The 20,618-nt window shown below is 48.5% G+C and overlaps 1 protein-coding gene across 42 annotated transcripts in view; it reads left to right on the top strand.

Moving 5' to 3' along the window:
• Window positions 1–20,618, top strand: part of LOC144610450 (calcium/calmodulin-dependent protein kinase type II subunit beta) — a 210,540-nt gene that overhangs the window by 157,788 nt on the left and 32,134 nt on the right. For 21 of the 42 annotated variants that reach the window (XM_078429161.1, XM_078429164.1, XM_078429163.1 and 18 more), the window contains one exon: window positions 4,423–4,518. The exons of the other annotated variants lie outside the window; for them this stretch is intronic. In XM_078429161.1, coding sequence (XP_078285287.1) covers window positions 4,423–4,518 — 96 coding nt within the window. The remainder of the gene's footprint in view (window positions 1–4,422; window positions 4,519–20,618) is intronic. 42 annotated transcript variants of the gene reach the window in all.

Raw genomic sequence — 20,618 nt, forward strand, 5'->3', positions numbered from 1 at the left:
CCGCCATCCCAGGGATCAATCTCGTGAACCTACGCTGCACTGCCTCAAGCACCTGGAGAAAACCCACCCAGGTCACGGGGAGAACGTACAAACTCCGTACTGACAGCACCCGTGGTCAGGATCGAACCCGGGTCTCTGGCGCTGTGAGGCAGCAGCTCTAAATTAGATTTGTTGTGTGGCCCTTTCCCAAGCTTAAGGGAACACGTTAATGCTGGGACTCAAATTCTGAGTTCTGGGACACATATGGTCTGAAGGAGGGTCCCGAGCTGCAAACGTCGCCTATCCATGTCCTCCACAGGTGCTGCCTGACCCTCTGACTTACTCCAGCACTTTGTGTTCTACTCAAGATTCCAGCATTTGCTGTTCCTTGTATCTTCTTGGTGTTGTTCCTTTTCGGATTAATCCCACAATCCTGTAAGTTTATGACTCCGGGTGCGATATGCAACCTATTTTAAGTTTGTCATTTCCACACCATTTGATGTCTTCCTTCGTTTCACTGCTGTCATCATGCATTCAACACTGCAGGGTGGTGCACTTGAGCGGCCTTCAGTTTCACTGGCATGAATATACACAAGCTGGAATTCTCTGCCACAGAAGGCAGTGGAGGCCAATTCACTGGATGTTTTCAAGAGAGAGTTAGATAGAGCTCTTGGGGCTAGCGGAATCAAGGGATATGAGGAGTAGGCAAGAACTTGATCTTGGATGATCTTGATACTGATCTTGGAAGATCAGCCATGATCATATTGAATGGCGGTGCTGGCTTGAAGGGCTGAATGGCCTCCTCCTGCACCTATTTTCTATGTTTCTAAGTTTTTAAAAGGGGAAGCGATCCCGTAGAGGGGAGGAGCCCCTACAGTCTTGTGTCAGAATACGCTGCTTTGTCGCAATAAAAATAGCCAAGAGCTTGAGAAAAGTGCCTAACACCGCAAAACGTGTCACCTCAGCCCACGGGTATTGTAGCCACGAGGCAGGGTTGGTGTTCTGGTTTAATTTAGTTTAGTTTAGAGATACAGCGCGGAAACAGGCACATCAGCCCACCGAGTCCGCGCCGACCTGCAATCCCCGTACACTAACACTACCCCACACACACCAGGGACAATTTAGATTTATACCCAGCCAATTCACCTACAAAACGCACGTCTTTGGAGTGGGAGGAAACCGAAGATCTCGGAGAAAACCCACACAGGTCACGGGGAGAACGTACAAACTCCGTACAGACGGCACCCGTAGTTGGGATCGAACCTGGGTCTCCGGCGCTGTGAGGCAGCAACTCTACCGCTGCGCCACCGTGCCGCCCGTGGTTGTTGAGATTACACCCCCGGTCTACCAGCTAGTTAACAGTGAAGCAGTTAATGGTGCAGGTAAATGGTGAGCAGTAGAACATTTCTCAGAACAAGACAGACACAAAGTGGTGGAGTAACTCAATGGGGCAGGCAGCATCGCTGGAGAAAAAGGACGGGTGACGTTTCAGGGTCGGGACCTTTTTTCAGACTCAACACTAGGGACAATTTTATAATTTACTGAAGCCAATTAACCTGTAAACCTGCACGTCTTTGGAGCGTGGGAGGAAAGCACAAAGTGCTGGAGTAACCCAGTGGGTCAGGTAGCATCACCCCATGTTCTATGTTATCCCACTTTCTCATTCATACCCTACACACTAGGAACAATTTACATAGGGCCAATTAACCTACAAACAAGCACGTCTTATGGAATGTGGGAGGAAGCCAGATCACCCGGAGGAAACCCATGCGGTCACAGGGAGTACGCACAAATTCCATACAGACAGCACCTGAGGTCAGGATGGAACTCTGGCACTGCAAGGCAGCGGTTCTACCACTGCACCGCCGTGCTGCCCAAGGCCCGACAAGTTTCCATGTCTTTTGCCTGGACTTTGTCTTTCCCAATGCCAATAGACAATAGACAATAGGTTCAGGAGGAGGCCATTCGGCCCTTCGAGCCATCACCACCATTCAATGTGATCATGGCTGATCATTCTCAATCAGTACCCCGTTCCTGCCTTCTCCCCATACCCCCTGACTCCGCTATCCTTAAGAGCTCTATCCAGCTCTCTCTTGAATGCATTCAGAGAATTGGCCTCCACTGCCTTCTGAGGCAGAGAATTCCACAGATTCACAACTCTCTGACTGTCAGGGAGTTTTTCCTCATCTCAGTTCTAAATGGCCTACCCCTTATTCTTAAACTGTGGCCCCTTGTTCTGGACTCCCCCAACATTGGGAACATGTTTCCTGCCTCTAACGTGTCCAACCCCTTAATAATGTTATACGTTTCGATAAGATCTCCTCTCATCCTTCTAAATTCCAGTGTATACAAGCCTAGTCGCTCCAGTCTTTCAACAGTCCCCTCATTCCGGGAATTAACCTAGTAAACCTACGCTGCACACCCTCAATAGCAATAGACTTCAGAGATACAGCACGGAAACATGCCCTTCAGCCCACCGAGTCCGTGCTGACCAGCGACCACCCCTTACACTAGCACTATCCTACACAGCAGGGACGATTTTACTGAGGCCAATTAACCTGCAAAGCCGCACGTCCTTGGGATGTGGGGGTAAAAACGGAGCACTCGGAGAAAACCCACGCGGTCACGGGGAGAACGTGCAAACTCCATACAGACAGCACCCGTAGTCAGGATCAAACCCGGGTCTCTGGCGCTGGGAGGCAGCGACTCTACTGCTGTGCCACTGTGCTGCACAAGTCTCATCCCCACACCTGGGGCTTTAAAGAGCAAAATGCAAAACCCACAGAGTGTGGAGAAGGCAAATGAATGGATGGAATAACACGGGAGGCTGCCAGCACCGGGGTAACTGGAGTGGTGCTGAGTTGGTAAACTTGTGCTCTGGGGATCAACTGTGCCGTGTTTAGTTTAGAGATACAGCACGGAAACAGGCCCTTCGGCCCACCGGGTCCGTGCCGACCAGCGATCCCCGCACATAAACACCATCCTACACACACTAGGGACAATTTTATATTTACCAAGCCAATTAACCTACAAACATGTACGTCTTTAGAGTGTGGGAGGAAACTGAAGACCTCGGAGAAAACCCACACAGGTCACGGGGAGAACGTACAAACTCCGTACAGACAGCGCCCGTAGTCGGGATGGAACCCGGGTCTCCGGCGCTGCACTCGCTGTAAGGCAGCAACTCTACCGCTGCGCCACCGTGACCAGTGTAGGGACACCAGTGTCTGGTGAAACGGGCACTCTTCGTTACCCTGTCCTTTGCTGCTTTGTGTTGCCGACAATCTCCCGCTGCTGTGTCGTGTTTCGGCACCTCCTTCCCATTCTGCTGAAGTGTTGACTCCTGAGGCTGTCGGTAGAACATCCAGACCACCCGACAGCCACCCACAGCCGCGTGCAGTTGCAAGCTGCAGTTAATGAATTAATAATGAATTAACAATAACTAACGACCGGAACAAATGAGTGGAAAACACGTGCTCCCAGGATCCAGGGCGGCTGCAGGATTGGTCATTAGACCATCAGGTCTCCTGCCTTTCTCCAGTAACCTTTGAATTGCTCCAATTTCCTATCCCCCCCCCCCTAACCTTATCAAGCCACCAGAATGTAGAGACTGTCCGGTTACTCTGGATAGGAAAATAACTGCAGATGCTGGTTCAAATCGAAGGTAGGCACAAACTGCTGGAGTAACTCAGCGGGTCAGGCAGCTTCTCAGGAGAGAAGGAATGGGTGACGTTTCGGCTCGAGACCCTTCTTCGGGTTACTCTGGATGATAAGTCGGTGTCTTCCTCACCATGACATGGAACAGAATTAGGCCATTCGGCCCATCAAGTCTGCTCTGCCATTCGATCGTGGCTGATCTATTTTTCTCTCAACCCCATTCTCCCGCCTTCTCCCCATAACCCGTGACACCCGCACTAATCGAGAACCTATCAATCTCTGCTTCAAAAATGCCAGTAGTCTTGGCCTCCTCAGCCGCCTGTGGCAATGAATTCCACCCTCTGACCAAAGAAATTCCTCTCCATTCTAAAGGTACGTCCTTTTATTGTGAGGCTGTGCCCTCTGCGGTCCTTGTTGTGATTTAACCCGCTTCTGATTTAAGCGATGATTTTTGATTTGGAGGGATGGGACGGGTGGGGGGTGGGGGGGAGGTGGGGAGTGGGACTCGCTAGGTTTCTGCCTTCCCTGCACGTTTCCAACCAACCTCCCGTGAAGTGCGAGTCTCGGAATAAATGTGACTGTGAGGCTGGCCCCACTGGTTATTTTAGGTGGGGGTTGCTTCCTCCTCTCTTTCCCCCTGCTCCTCCCCACCCCTTACTCCCCCCCTGCCCCCCCCTCCCCCAAAGCCCCCTCCTCACCTTGTGGTGCGTGCCATCACCCATTCTGTTTACTGTGTAACGTGCTCTGTGTGTTTGTTTCCATCGTCCCTTTGCATGCTGCCTCTAGCCAAGGGCGCTGAGAGCAATGCTGTGAGGAAGCTGTCTAGTGCTGTGCCTCTGTCCGAGGCACCTCAGTCTGCACACCCTCCGCCTCCTGTACTCTGTAAGTTGTCTGGGCATGCTGCCTTCTGCATTTCACGTCGACTGCCCGTGTGTGAGTGTGCGTGCGTGTCAATGTGCGTACGTTCATGTTCGTATGCCCGTGTGTGAGTGTGCGGGTGCGTGCGTGTGTGTGCGTGCGTGTGAGTGTGCGTGCGTGCGTGCATGTGAGTGTGCGTTCACGTACGTGAGTGTGTCTCGCGGAAAGCGGCCATTCATAAAAACAGAAACAACCCCCAACAGGTTAGCCCACTGCAAAACACAAAGCGTGCTGCAGCACACCCAGTGTGCTGGAGTCACTCAGCAGGTCAGGTCAGGTCAGGTCAGGTCAGGTCAGGTCAGGTCAGGTCAGGTCAGGTCAGGTCAGGTCAGCATCTCTGGAGATCATGGAAAGGCGATGTTTCTGGTCGGGACCCTTCTTTAGAACTCCAAAACAACCTTTGCTACAACAAGAGGAATTAAATGGATTTCAAGTGGGTGTAAATGTAACTCAATTACACGTAATTAGGCCGTAAATATGCCTCTGCTGTGTGCAGTTGGGGAAAGACGGGTCCCGAACTAATGCATCGCCTATCCCTCTTCTCCAGAGATGCTGCCTGACCTGCTGAGTTACTCCAGCACTCTGTGTCCCTTTGTTTATTAGCCAGCATCTGCAGATCCTTGTTTCCACAAAGTGCTGAAGAATCCTCTCCATTAGCTTCTCAGTTCAGTTTAGTGCAGTTTATTTAATGTCATATTTACCGAGCCCACTGCGAAAAACTTTTTTTGCTGCGTGCTATCCTGTCAGCAAAATGACTATACCTACCAGCCTATATTTCCCCTGGATTCTCTCTACGTCCCTCAAACAAAGGAATAAGTAGCCATAGACAGAGGGAACTGCAGTTACTGCAATCTTGCACAGGACACAAAGTGCTGGAGTAACTCAGCGGGTCAGGCAGCATCTCAGGGGGACACAGATAGGCAATGTTTTGGGTCGGGACCCTTCAGACTGACTGTAGTAGGGGGGGAGATGGATGGAAGGGTGAGGAGGGGATGGGGCAATGGCTGGCGAGCGATAGGTGGATACATAATGAGGGGGGTGCCAACCTGTATTCACCTATCACTTGCCAGGCTTCGTTCCACCCTCCCAACTCTTCTCCACCTTTCTCCCCCCTACTACAGTCAGTCTGAAGAAGGATCCCAACCCAAAACATCACCTGTCCATTCCTTCCACAGATGCTGCCTGACCCGCTGAGTTTCTCCAGCACTTTGTGCTGTGTTCATGATTCGAGCATCTGCAGTTCCTTGTTGCTCCAACACACGTTACGCTGGACAAGTCAGAGGAGCCCAAAAAGATCGAATCCCATCCCACCCCTAGAACATCAATAGCTGCCAATAACTTTGTGCACTGTTTAACATTAAATAGTAGAGCTGCTGCCCGGATTCGATCCTGACTTCGGGTGCTGTCTGTGTGGAGTTTGCACGTTCCCCCTGTGATCGTGTGAGATTTCTCCCACATCCCAAATGTGTACGGGTTTGTAGGTTAATCAGCCTCTGTAAATTCACCCCAGGGAGTGGATGAGAAAGTGGGATAACATAGAACTAGTGTGAATGGGTGATGGTTGATGGTCGGTATGGACCAGATGGGCCGAAGGGCCTGTTTCCATGCTGTATCTCTAAACTGAAATAAAAATAACCAAAATAATTCTCTACATAACCCTTATAATAACACAAAAAATTAGCTGAATTAGGCCATTCGGCCCTTTGAGTCTACTCCGCTATTCAATCATGGCCGATCTATCCCTCCCTCTCAATCCCACTCTCCTGCCGTGTCCCTGTAACCATAGACACCCTTACTAATCAAGAACCTGTCAATCTGCACTTAAAAAATACCCAATGACTTGGCCTCCACTGCCGTCAGTGGCAATGAATCCCACAGATTCACCACCCTCTGGCTAAAGAAATCCCTTCTGATTTTTTCTTTCTAAAGGTCCCATCACCCAAAAAAGATAATAATGATTGTTTATTAAAAATGCAAGTAACTGCAAATCACAGGCTCTTCATTGCATAAAGGCAGCACTAAGAATAGTTGAATTCCATTCTTAATATTTCAACCACACTTGGGAAACACCAAGCCTCTCTGATCGACACAAAATGGTGGAGTAACTCAGCGGCTCAGGCAGCATCTCTGGAGAGAAGGAATGGGTGACATTTCGAATCGAGACCCTTCTTCAGACTGAAGCCTGAAGAAGGATCTTGACCCGAAACGCCACCCATTCTTTCTCTCCAGAGATGCTGCCTGACCCGCTGAGTTACTCCAGCATTTTGTGTCGATCATTGGTGTAAACCAGCATCTGCTGTTCCATCCTGTACAACAATTCTGATAAATTGTGTTTGTAACAGCAAGGGGAACGCCAAATATACCAGGGGTGGTGGGACAAGTTGACTCGGGTACAGTCACAATCCTTAAGGCATTAATTGTTAGGGCAGGATCTCGACTAGGGGTTGCCAACTTTCTCACTCTCAAATAAGGGACAAGGTGACGTCACCGCCCCGCACCCCACGTGACCTCACCCAGCCAGCGGCCACGTGCTCCCGCTCCACCAATGGCGGCCGGGAGGCGGGTTGCTATGCAACCTCAGTTAGGCCCGGGCCTCCGAAATTACACTGTCCGGACCTACAGCGGCCCCCGGGCCTAAAGTGTCCGGGCCTACAGCGCCCCCCTGGGCCTAATAAGGGACAAGGGCGGTCCCGTATGGGACAAACCAATTTAGCCCAATATACGGGATGACCCGGCTAATACGTGACAGGTAGCAACCCTAATCTCGACTGATAATGTGACGCCCACTAATAAAAGCTAAAAAAACAGTCAAGAATTTTAATCCAACTGCTTTGACCAGATCGGTTCAGTGACAATTATCAGTATATTGAGAAAGTGTGTTTTAAAATTCCTTGGTGATAAATTATCTCAGATCTGAAAGTAAAATAATCTGCCAATCATTCTGTGGATAAAATAATTATTAGTCGATTCAGGATGAAAAGTATGACACTGTTCTAAATGTAAAATAATCTGCCAATCTTTCTGCGAATTACATAATTTAGTAGCAGAATTCAAGTATTTCATATTTAGTTATTATTCAATTCAGTATGAAAAGAATGAAACTATTCTGAAAGTAAAATCATCTTCCAATCTTTCCACGAATAAAATAATTTAGCAGCAAAATTCAAGTATTTAATATTTAGTTATTATTTGATTCAAAATGAACAGTGAAATTATTCTGAAAGTTAACAAAATTGCCAATCTTTTTCTGGATAAAAAGCAACAAACTTCAAGTGTTTAACATTTAACTATCAGTTGATTCAGGATGAACAGTGTGCAACTATTCTGAAAGTAAAATAATCTCTCAATCTTTCTGTGAATAAAATAATATTGTGACAAACATTGAATATTTAACATTTAGTGGATACAGTTGTGGCACGAGAAGGGTTGATAAAGTGATAACCTCAATGGATGACTGATCTCATTAAAACAGTTCACTAAACTTAATAGCAAGGTGTTTAAATAGATTATTAGACAATAACAATAGGTGCAGGAGGAGGCCATTCGGCCCTTCGAGCCAGCACTGCCATTCAATGTGATCATGGCTGATCATTCTCAATCAGTACCCCGTTCCTGCCTTCTCCCCATACCCCCTGACTCCGCTATCCTTAAGAACTCTATCCAGCTCTCTCTTGAATGCATTCAGAGAATTGGCCTCCACTGCCTTCTGAGACAGAGAATTCCACAGATTCACAACTCTCTGACTGAAAAAGTTTTTCCTCATCTCAGTTCTAAATGGCTTACCCCTTATTCTTAAACTGTGGCCCCTTGTTCTGGACTCCCCCAACATTGGGAACATGTTTCCTGCCTCTAACGTGTCCAACCCCTTAATAATCTTATACGTTTCGATAAGATCCCCTTATTGAACTCTGCAGCTAAAGCAAAGGTCTAAAATATATATTTTTTAAGTGCAATTGATCAGCGGTGGGATTATTTTTCAGCACTTACTCTGGGATCTGGAATGAATCAGTTTGTGTGAATGGTATTGCAGGTGTTGTTATGAATGGCCTCAGCTTACAAAGTGCATGTGTTGTCCAGCTTCACCACCGCTGGCTTCAACCATTGGGACTGTTTTGCAGCTGTCCTCGCCCTGAGGTGCAGGACTTCATGTTTGAAGTTGCATGACCCGTGATTTTGCTGTCAGATGATAGGAGGTGGAAGGTAGTCAATGTCCCCCTGGTGCAGGGTCCAGGGGCTGCACGGGCAAGTTAAAATGGACACACACACACACACACACACACACACACACACACACACACACACACACACACACACACACACACACACACACACACACACACACACACACACATAAACACACACACATATATACACACACACATACACACACACACACACACACACACACACACACACACTCATATACACACACACACACATACACACACACACACATACACACACAAACACACATATACACACACACACACACATATACACACACACACATACACACACATACATACACACACACACATACACACACATACATACACACACACACGCACGCACACACACATATATACATACACACACACACACATATATATATATACACACACACATATGTACACACACACACATATACACACACACACATATATACATACACACAACACACACACATGCACACACAAACACAACACACATGCACACACAAACACAACACACACACACACACAAACAAACACAACACACACACAAACACAACACACACACACACACACACACACACACACACACACACACACACACACACACACAGCCTTCAGCTCCCTCTGCAGAAAGGCTCTGTGTATCCAGAGAACAATTGTCAGTTTGTCCCGTCTACCCAAGAGGCGGCTAATCCTCCATCGAGGCTCCATACAGGGTAACATCGCCGTTACCAGCAGGTCCCAGGGTGCAGAGGCGAGTGTTCCAATGCACCTCATAGATTCCCAAGCGCTTTTCCTCATGAGAAGCCTTTTCTCTTTCTCTTAGGCCCCTCTATGCAGCACGCTCCCCATTTTGTAACCGTCTTGTCTATTGATCCATAATATTGGGCTCCTACTGATGGCTTAGTGAGGAGAGGCAGTCATAGAGTCATCTAACACGGAAACAGGCCCTTCGGCCCAACTTGCCCATGCCAACGAAGATGCTCGTCCCACCTTCATGACTTTGGCCCCAATCCCTCTAAACCTTTCTTATCCATGTACTTGTCCAAGTGTTTAAATGCTGTTATAGTACCTACATCAACTACCTCCTCCGGCAGCTCGTTCCATATACCCACCACCCTCTGTGTGAAAACGTTGCCCCTCGAGCTCCTATTAAATCTTTCCCCTCCCATCTTAACCTACGTGATCTGATTCTTGATTCCCCCTACTCTGGGTAAAAGACTGTGCATTCACCTGATCTATTCCCCTCATGATTTTGTACACCTCTGTAAGATCATCTCTCAGCCACCTGCGCTCTGACGAATAAAGTCCTCGCCCGCCCGACCTCTGGCTGTAGCTCAGGCCCTTGAGTCCTGGCAACATCCTCGTAAATCGCTGCCCTCTCTCCAGCTTAATGACTCCAGGGGTCTAGAGTGGGACAACTCGTGTGTAGACCGAGGTGGTGGGAACAGTCCTGACAAACATTGGGGAACCACAATGCGGCGCCCCCTTCCAATGTGTCGTCATCGATGGGCGGCGCAGCGGTTAGTGCTGCTGCCTCGTAGCTCCAGGGGTTCCACCCAGACCTGACATTTCCCCTTCAGATGTCCCTGATTTCCTCCCACATCCCAGAAACGTACCTGCAGGTTAATTGACCGCCATCAACGCAGGTCAATGGCAGGGAGGATCAAAGAGGGGGGAGTTGGTGGGCCAGTATAGAAGAGGAAGGGATGGGAATGATGGAGATTGAGAGCCAGCCTGGTCCTGAGTTGACCGACCTCTTACACTCTTCTGAGAACAATCATAATTCCCCCTCCCTCCACAGCTCAGACACATAAACACATGCTGATATATCCCATTGTTGGCATTCTTCCGTATTGCCACAATGGAGGGTGAGACTTGGCTGGAATGGGTAGCAGAGACTTGGACCACTGCTTCCGCCAGGCAGGGGAGGTGATGGTGGGGGGGGGGGGGGGGGGTCATTAAAACGATCTCTTGTCTGGGGAGGAGTCAGAACACCTTGTTAATCGGCCCCCATTTGAAGAGTAGCTTAGTTAGTGAGTGAACAAAGACCTCGGCGAAATGGCACCAAAATGTGGGTTCATGCAGCCTCAACATCATCCATCCGCAACATTGGTTAAGTGGAACTCATCGTGTTTGTCTCAGTCACCTCCAAAGTTTCCTATACTTCTGATCGGCGGCCACGAAGGGGATGGCGGAGTCGGCCATCTTTGTTGGTCCTGGTTGGGAGGGAGGTGTGGCCCTCAGTCAGAGTTATAGGAAACTACATGGAACTATGGAGAGCTGGTCATCCGTGTCACCGTATATGCCTTGTCGATTCATGTTCAATTGTGACAATGTTCAAATGTCTGTTTAAATGAAGACTGCTATTGTGTTCAGCTGGATAGAATGGATAGCTGGCTGGAACAGCGTTGTGTCGGTCATTGGTGAGCCTGGGGCAAGCATAACAGTGGGGGGATTGTACCCCGTCCTTGTGTGCTGTCAATGTCCAGAAGGCTGAGGGGATTCATTGACTGTGGATGATGCTGTCCCCTGCTCTGGGATCGAAGGGAACTGAAATCTCGGCCTTCCTTGTCCTCTTGAGGCTGAGCTGTGTCCAGTTCCATCTATTGCTGGTCAGTTTTGATGGACACTTGTGCAAATAACTTTTCTTTGTCCCGAAATATCTATCACTGTACCTAACACAGTATCTCACTCCTATGAAGGTTTTCGCCATGGTGTGAGAAATTAAGGGACTAATCAGAACTCCCCTGTGTTTATATCCAAGATGGTTGAAATTAATTGAGTTTGGTGGGAGTGTGTGCTCAAATTAAGAGACTATTCAGAACTTCCCTATGTTTAAAACCAAGATGGTTGATAGCAATTGAGTTTGGCGGGGGTGTGTACTCAAATTTATAGTCTACTAGACCAAGTGGACCCATTGGGCCCAAACCTCTCCTGCATTGGTGCAGCACCCTCTCCCCCCTCTCCTCTCTCTCCTCTCCCCCCCTCCCTCCTCCCTCCCCCTCCCCCCCACTCCATCCCCATCAACCCCCCTTATCCTCCCCTTCCTTCCTTCCTCCTTCCTCCTCCCTCCCTTCTCCCCCTCCCTCCTCCCTCCCTTCTCCCCCTCCCTCCTTCCTCCCTCCCCCCCCTCCATCTCCTCCCTCCCTTCCTCCCCCCTCCCTCCCTAGGAGATAGATTTAAACTTTAAAATGTGAATATCTTTAAAAATATAATACCGATTTCAATGAAACTTCTTCCATTAGCACCAAAGCAGGAAGAAACAAACGAACAAACGAGAGTTTTAGTAGATAGATTCAGAAATCCCTGATGTTTAAATCCAAGATGATATTAATTGAGTTTGATATTAATATTGATTGAGTTTGGTGAGTGTATATGCTCAAATTAAGAGTCTATTCAGACCTTGCCCATGTTGAAATTCAAAATGGTCGATATTAAATGAGTTTGGTGGGATACTCAAAGTACTTAAAATTAACTTTTGGAAATTAGATTTATTTGCTTGAGTTTCTCAGAAGATGTCTCCAACAATTAGGTTTGTGGCTAAAGCCCTCTGTTCTCCACTGTGATTCCAATCGTGTCACCACACCAACGAGTTCTGTTGTCGGGTTTCTGATGAAGGGAAGGTGCTTCCATCTCGTGTGGTGGCATCACAATGGAACAGTCCCCTTCCCTCGAAGGTAGAGACACAATGCTGGAATAACTCAGCAGGTCAGGCAGCATCTCTGGAGAGAAAGAATGGGTGGTGAAGGAATGGGAAATGTCACCCATTCCTTCTCTCCAGAGATGCTGCCTGTCCGGCTGAGTGAGTCCAGCATTTTGTGTCTGTCTTCGATCTAAACCAGCACCTGCAGTTCCTTCCTACACAGTTCCCATCCCTCACAACGTCCAGCTCAACAATTTGGAATAATCCCAATAGCCTAAAGATACAGACCAAAAACCAAAGCAGATGTTAAAAGGGGTGAGGGGAAGTTTATTGTTGAAAGGGGTTACATTGCTAGGTTATGGCAAATGGCTTTGTTTGAATTACAGGATCCTACAGGCCAGTTCAGTGCAGCAAATGTCTGGCCATAGAAACCTTAAAAATCATATTCAGAGCACAGTGTGTCAGAGAATTTAGATATAGATTTAGAGATACAGCGTGGAAACAGGCCCTTCGGCCCACCGGGTCCGTGCCGCCCAGCGATCCCCGCGCACTAACACTATCCTTCACCCTAGGGACAATTTTTAAAACATTTGCCCAGCCAATTAACCTACTTACCTGTACGTCTTTGGAGTGTGGGAGGAAACCGAAGATCTCGGAGAAAACCCACGCAGGTCACGGGGAGAACGTACAAACTCCGTACAGACGGCGCCCGTAGTCAGGATCGAACCTGAGTCTCCGGCGCTGCATTCGCTGTAAGGCGGCAACTCTACCGCTGCGCCACCGTGCCGCCCGCAGGATGACAAGAAAGACATTTGTCTTTTTTTTTAATGCAGAGGGAACATTCTAAGAATAGGTGGGGCAGCACAGTGCAGTAGAGTTGCAGCCTCACAGCGCCAGAGACCCGGTTTCGATCCTGACCGAAGGCGCTGTGTGCACAGAGTTTATACGTTCTCCCTGTGACCGTGTGGGTTTTCCCCGGGTCTTTCGGTTTCCTCCCGCATCCCAAAGACATACAGGTTTGTAGGCTAATTGGCTTTGGTAAAATTGTAAATTGTCCCTCGAGTGTAGGATAGCGTAATGTGCGGGCATCGCTGGTCGGCACCGACTCGGGCCGAAGGGCCTGTTTCCGCGCTGTATCTCTAAAAGTCAAAAAATGTCTAAAGGTACAGAAGTGTTCCCAGTGTACAGTTTGATATCCATTGTAGGTCTTCAGATCCCAGTTTTAATCACAGCTCAGATACAATGCAGCATCTGTGTCTAGTTTGAGGAAGGGACACGACCCGAAACGTCACCTGTCCATGTTCCCCAGGGATGCTGGCTGACCCAAAATGCTGGATTAGCTCAGCGGGTCAGGCAGCATCTCAGGAGAGAAGGAATGGGTGACATTTCGGGTCAAGACCCTTCTTCAGACTTCTGAAGAAGGGCCTCCAGCACTTTGTGCCTTTTTTGTAAAGACCATTAGACATAGGAGCATAATTAGGCCATTCGGCCCATCGAGTCTGCTCTGCCATTGGATCATGGCTGTTGGAAGGTTTTCACTGAGGAAGGTTTCAGAGAGCAACTCCAACTTCTTTTCTCTTCCTTCAACACACTTGAACTACATTCAACATCTGAGACATCTAAAGACAGTTTCAATAAAAATCTGTCACCTGCTTGCCTTTCACAAATTAAATACCAGATTGATGATGCCTATCCATTTACAGGTAATCAGATGCAAAATTACTCTTATTGTCAAGCTGTTCTGTAGTCTTCTCAACTCCTCTCCTTCCTGTGGTATTTTACTGCTGATGTTCTTCCATCAAGGTTATTCCTTGCTGTTTTGCAATTATTACATTTCCAGATATGATGTGGTTCGTGCATTTTGAACGTTAGTCTCCTTCCTCCCCGTCAAAAGCTTTTTGATTGGAATTAATCTCACTGGTCCATTGCTTGTCCCTGTATTTTTCCTCTCAGCAGAGAGCTTCGAGCAGTTGGCAGTCTTTGAGTGAGAGTATATGGAGTAGACCCAGTAACACCATGCCTCGGTTATCTTAGAGCTTTCCTGAGACACACCACATACCAGAGGCTTCCTTAGACCACCGGTTGACGGTAGTCAATGGGAAAACGAGCACACCCCTCCTTGGCTGGGCAGCCATGGTGGCGCAGCGGCAGAGTTGCTGCCTAACAGCGCTTGCAGTACCGGAGACCCAGGTTCAATCACGACTACGGGTGCTGTCTGTACAGAGTTTGTACGTTCTCCCCGTAACCGCGTGGGTTTTCTCCAAGATCTTCGGTTTCCTCCCACACTCCAAAGACGTGCAGGTTTGTAGGTTGATTGGCTTGGTATAAGTGTAAATTGTCCCTTGTACGTGTAGCATAGTGTTAGTGTGCGGGGATCGCTGGTCGGTGCCGACTCGGTGGGCCGAAGGGCCTGTTTCCGCGCTGTATCTTTAAAAAAAATAATCTTCAGAGACTTCATAACAGGCAAAACAAAGGTTTTTCACTGTACCTCGGTACACGTGACAATAAACTAAACTCAGCCGAACTGCACCCACACTCACCCCAGCAACCTCTTACAAGATGACAATAAGCAGTTATTTGGAAAAGAGAAGGATAAAAAAAAATCCCCCAAAACCCTTTGCATATTTTTTTCATGATAAATGTAGCTAGAATATTGTTCTTCCGCAGGGAAAGCTAACTTAGCAAGAGGTCGTGAAGAGGTCGCTAATTTAGGTGGTGAAAGTAGCAGAAGCAGAGGCGAAGGCAATAAATCAAATCTCAGGGGAATCTGAAAGTTTAAAGTCAAATGTGGGAATGGGCAAGTGCGGGCTTTGACTGCGATTGTGTTTGGCGGCGCGGTCCCCAGCAGGTCCTGAATGACTGTCCTTTCAAGATCATTGCCAAATGCAACCTGTCCCTCACTCTAGAAACCAGGAATGAATCTGATTTTTGTTTAGTGTGGGTAAACTGACAGAAAGAGCTGGCAGTTGAATCTGGTTTTCAGCATTGTTGTCAATAATGTGTCGTCGTGATCTATTCGACACTGAAAGCAGAGTTTTGTGTAAACTCTCGTTGTACAATGGAGCTGTGCCTGGGCACAGTTGTCCGTCTGAGTTCTCCATTCAGTCTGCTTTTTGGTTTTATCTCAAGACTTTGACCGCACTTCATTGCTGATTCCATTAACACCATGCCCCGGTTATAGACAGGTGCAGGAGTAGGCCATTCGGCCCTTTGAGCCATTCAATGTGATCATGGACAATCAGTACCCCGTCCCTGCCTTCTCCCCATTCCCCCTGACTCCGCTATCATTAAGAGCTCTAGCTCTCTCTTGAAAGCATCCAGAGAATTGGCCTCCACTGCCTTCTGAGGCAGAGAATTCCACAGATTCACAACTCTCTGACTGAAAAAGTTTTTCCTCATCCCCGTTCTAAATGGCCTACCCCTTATTCTTAAACTGTGGCCCCTGGTTCTGGACTCCGTCAACATTGGGAACATGTTTCCTGCCTCGAACGTGTACAATCCCTTAATAATCTTATGTGATGTTTCAATAAGATCCCCTCTCATCCTTCTAAATTCCAGTGTATACAAGCCCTGCCCAGCTTTGCTGTGAGATAACCAAGGCATGGCGTTAATGGTCCGGGAATCAGCAATGAAGTGCGGTCTTGTGCGAGAATCCAAAGTCTTGAGCGCCATTTGGGGGTGGTGGGGGGGGGAGGGGTGTACTTGTGAAATGTTAACTTCTGTTTTTTTACCACAAAAAAAAGTTCCTGAGCTGATGCAAGATGTGGAGCTTGTTCTGCAGTATGTGAACTATCCTCTTTCTCTCTCTCTTCAGCCACTCACTCTCTGTCAGTCTCTTACATTTTTTCCTTGTTCAACTTACGGGAAAACAAAACACTGAAATACATCGGTAAATATCACACGTAATACAGCCACGACCTTTCAACATTAACATTGCCATCATATTAATAACAAAACGGCACACAGACCATCGATGTCAGACATGTAAATTGTGCGGGTACATGCCACGTCCATTTGTGCTTCCATCCAATTCTCCAGCTGCATCCCATGCCATTTTCACCGTAAGAAATGTGTTTCAGTGACTTCAATTTTCCACAGGCATTGTTACTTGTTCAGCTTTTCATGCAGCCCTCTGTTCATCTCCTGTTATCAGCTGCAAAGTTCTCAGAAGTTCTTAGCAGTGTGCGGAGAGAGTCAGGCCACCTTCCCGACCATGAGGGTCCCCCGAGCACAGCCACACAGCCACAGACGCCTCTTCTCACCCCCTCCTCCGTGCCCAGTAAGTAAGCGTGTTACTCAAGACCTTCGAGCATGCCGCATACTGACAGCATGCAAGTCCTCCCCTCCGAATTGGCCTCCCTCAGTCGCAACTCTGCGCCGTCACGCCAGCGAGAGAGGGCCGCCCCGTGACAGCAGTGCAGTCAGGAGCGAAGGCAATAGAGTGGAACCTCAGCAGCAAGGGTCAGGGCGGGCAGAGGTTACCTCACCAGCACCTAGCGGGCAGCTTGGACACGCAGTTCCTTCCTACACCGTCTGAACCGAGATTAGGAGGGAGAGATAGATCAGCCAAGATTGAATGGCAGAGTAGACTTGATGGACCGAATGGCCTAATTCTACTCCCATTCCTTATGACCTCATTCACAATGTTTCTGAGCAAAGCAGGCTCTCTGTGCTCGAAGGCAAACTGCCCGGAAGAACTCAGCAGGTCAGGCAGCATTTGTGGAAAGGATGTGGACAGACGCCATGCCTCCTTGGCTAACGTTTTGGACAGCTCCAAAAGGTTTCTTGAACCAGAGTTAAATTTCAGCATTTCCATTTAAAAAAACATATAATCTAGGCTGCAAAGTCAGGCTGTTTTTTTTTTAACAATAGAGACTTCTCCATAGGTCAATTAATCTTTGACCCCAATCTTGTAATAGTCCCAGCAATGGCAGATACAAAACTTAAGACATTTTTAATCCTGACAATTAATTGTTGTCAGGATTAAGACAACAATTAATTTTGGAGTATTGTGTGCAGTTCGGGTCGCCCCATGGATGTAGAAGCTTTCAAAAGGGTGCAGAGGTTTACCAGGAAACTGCTTGGATTAGGGGATATTAGCTACAACGGTCCCATATTAGCCAGGACATCCCGTATTTTGGGCTAAATTGGTTTGTCCCGTACGGGACCGCCCTTGTCCACTGTTGGCTGGGACAGTGTAGGCAAACGGAGTGTGTTCGCCTAACGGAGGTTGCGTAGCAAACCCGCCTCCCTGCCCGTGCCGGTCACCATTGGTGGAGCGGGAGCACATGGCCGCTGGCTGGGTGAGCTCACGTGGGGCGGAGACGTCACCTTGTCCCGTATTTGGGAGTGAGATAGTTGGCACCCCTAGTTAGAAAGGAGCGATTGTATAAACTTGGGAACATTTTCTCTGGAGCATCAGAGGCTGAGCGGAAACCTGATAGAAGTATTTAGCTTTATGAGAGGCACAGATAGGGTAGACAGTCAGGACCTTTTCCCCCAGGTGGAAATGTCAAAGACTAGAAGGACAACGTTTAAAGGAGATGTACGGGGCAAGTTTTTTACACAGCGAATGGTGGGTATCTAGAACACATAGCTAGGGGTGGTGGTGAAGCAGATATGATAGAGGTGATGAAAAGGTTTGTAGACAGGCACATGGATATGGAGGGATATGGATCACGTGCTAGTGTAACTTGGCTTCATGTTGGGCATGGCCATTGTGGGCTGGTGCTGAAGAACTGCTGTTCCTTTTGTTTCATGACAGACTCGGAGTCAAAGACAGTACTGTAGAGTTCAGCCTTATGATTAAATCCACTGACACCATCCCCACTGTGTCCCCCTTATTAATGACCTCCAATGCCATCGTATGGTTTTAATTGGGAACATTCACAGCATATATCTGTGGGGTAGCAAAGTGAAAGAATGAAATGAACACCTACGATATGAGAGACAGGTACATGGATAGGATAGGTTTGGAGGGACATGGACCAAGCGCAGGCAGGTGGGACTAGTGTAGCTGGGACATGTTGGCCGGTGTGGGCAAGTTGGGCCGAAGGGCCTGTTTCCACGCTGTGTCACTCGATGACTCTGAAGTCCCAGTCAGTCTTGCAGGGATATATTTAGACAGTGCCTGCCCAGTAATGTCACTTCTGTTGTGTTGCAACCATCAGCTGGCTTGTGTGTACCTGTGTCCGGTGTTTTACAGTCTGTGTTACACATCTGTCCACCTTTCATCCTCAGCGGCAAAGTTTACAGATGTTTTAAAGAGTGTCCGCAGAGGGTCGGCTCCCAACCCTGAACCCGAGGGCAACCCGCCTGTGCAAACTCTGCCGCTCAACCCCTTCACCTCCATCCCCTGTAAGTGGACAACCGGCACTCTCTGGCCTGCAACCCTTCCTTCCTTCCTTCCTTCCTTCCTTCCTTCCTTCCTTCCTTCCTTCCTTCCTTCCTTCCTTCCTTCCTTCCTTCCTTCCTTCCTTCCTTCCTTCCTTCCTTCCTTCCTTCCTTCCTTCCTTCCTTCCTTCCTTCCTTCCTTCCTTCCTTCCTTCCTTCTGCAGGAGGCTGAGACATCGCTGTGTGCTGGTGGTGGCATGGGAAAGGCATGTGGTTGTCACCTGCTCAGTGTGCAGGCAAACAAGCGTGCTGGAGGTCAACTTCAAAACCTGCTGTCCGCGCCCCATCATTGCTTATAGCTCTCGTGGTGCTTCTGACAGGCCGGTGTGATTTAGCTTTAGTTTAGAGGTACGGAGCGGGAACAGTGCACCAAGTCCGCGCCGACCTGCGACCCCCAAACACTAACGCCATCCTACACACACTAAGGGACAATTTACAATTTTACCGAAGCCAATTAACCTACAAACCCTGTACGTCTTAGGAGTGTGGGAGGAAACCAGAGCACCCGGCGAAAACCCACGCAGTCACAGAGAGAACATACTAACTCCGTACAGACAGCACCCGTAGTCAGGATCGAACTCGGGTCTCTGGCGCTGTAAGGCTGTAGCTCTATCACTGCCACCCTCTCTGTACTGCTCCACAAGGACTGTACAAGGAAACCCATCTCAGCATTCAGCTCAAGCTCAACTTCTAGGGATAAGTGATACGGTGAATACTGAGAAAGAGTCCAGTCATTTGACCAAACTCACAAGTCGTAGGAGCAAACTCAGGCCATTCGGCCCATCGTGTCTACTCCACCATTCAATCGTGGCTGCTCTGTCTTTCCCTCTCAACCCCATTCTCCTGCCTTCTCGCCATAACCTCTGACACCCTCACTGATCAAGAGCCTATCAATCTCTGCTTTAGAAATACCCCTTAACTTGGCCTCCACTGCCTTCTGTTGCAGTGAATTCCACAGATTCACCACCCTCTGGCTAAAGAAACACTCTCCTCATCTCCATTCTAACGGTACGACCTTTAATTCTGAGGCTGTGCCCTCTGGTCCTAGACTCTCCCACTAGTGGAAACATCCTCTCCACATCCACTTTATCCGAGCCTTTCTCTATTCAGTAGGTTTCAATGAGATCCCCCCTCAACCTTCTAAACTCCAGCGAGTACAGGCCCAGTGCCGTCAAATGCTCATTGTACCACATTAACTGCAGGCTTTATATTATGGCAATAGTCCAATGGATTTGCATCCGGATGGCGATGAGTATTATTACTTTGGCAAGTGCCAAATATGCATCTTCAACCTGATGCAGGATGAGTCACTTAATCCGGCTTTGAACAGCAACAGCTCAAATCATTGTCTTTTTTTAGGCGTGATTTTTAGGCCAAGCTTCCATTATCCCTCTGCCCACTGCAGAACCAATGATCAGAGCATCAGCATTGGTCTGGTGTTTTCATACTTAAAGCCTCTTGGCACAGTGAGAGTTACCTCTAGGGTTGCCAACTGTCCTGTATTAGCAGGGACATCGGTGGACAGTGTAGGCCCGGGGGCGGCTGCAGGTCCGGACAGTGTAGGTTCGGAGGCCCGGGCGCTGCCTAACAGAGGTTGCGTAGCAACCCGCCTCCCGGCCCGGGCAGCCGCCATTGATGGAGTGGGAGCACGTGGCCGCTGGCTGGGTGAGGTCACGTGGAGCGCGGGGTGGTGACGTCACCTTGTCCCTTATTTGGGAGTGAGATAGTTGGCACCCCTAGTTACCTCTCCCTTGGCCCTTGCCAACATGGCCGATGTATTTCATTCACACGCCCGAGATTAAGTGTTCCTG

This window comes from Rhinoraja longicauda, chromosome 36 (assembly GCF_053455715.1).
Source record: "Rhinoraja longicauda isolate Sanriku21f chromosome 36, sRhiLon1.1, whole genome shotgun sequence".
NCBI lineage: Eukaryota > Metazoa > Chordata > Chondrichthyes > Rajiformes > Arhynchobatidae > Rhinoraja > Rhinoraja longicauda.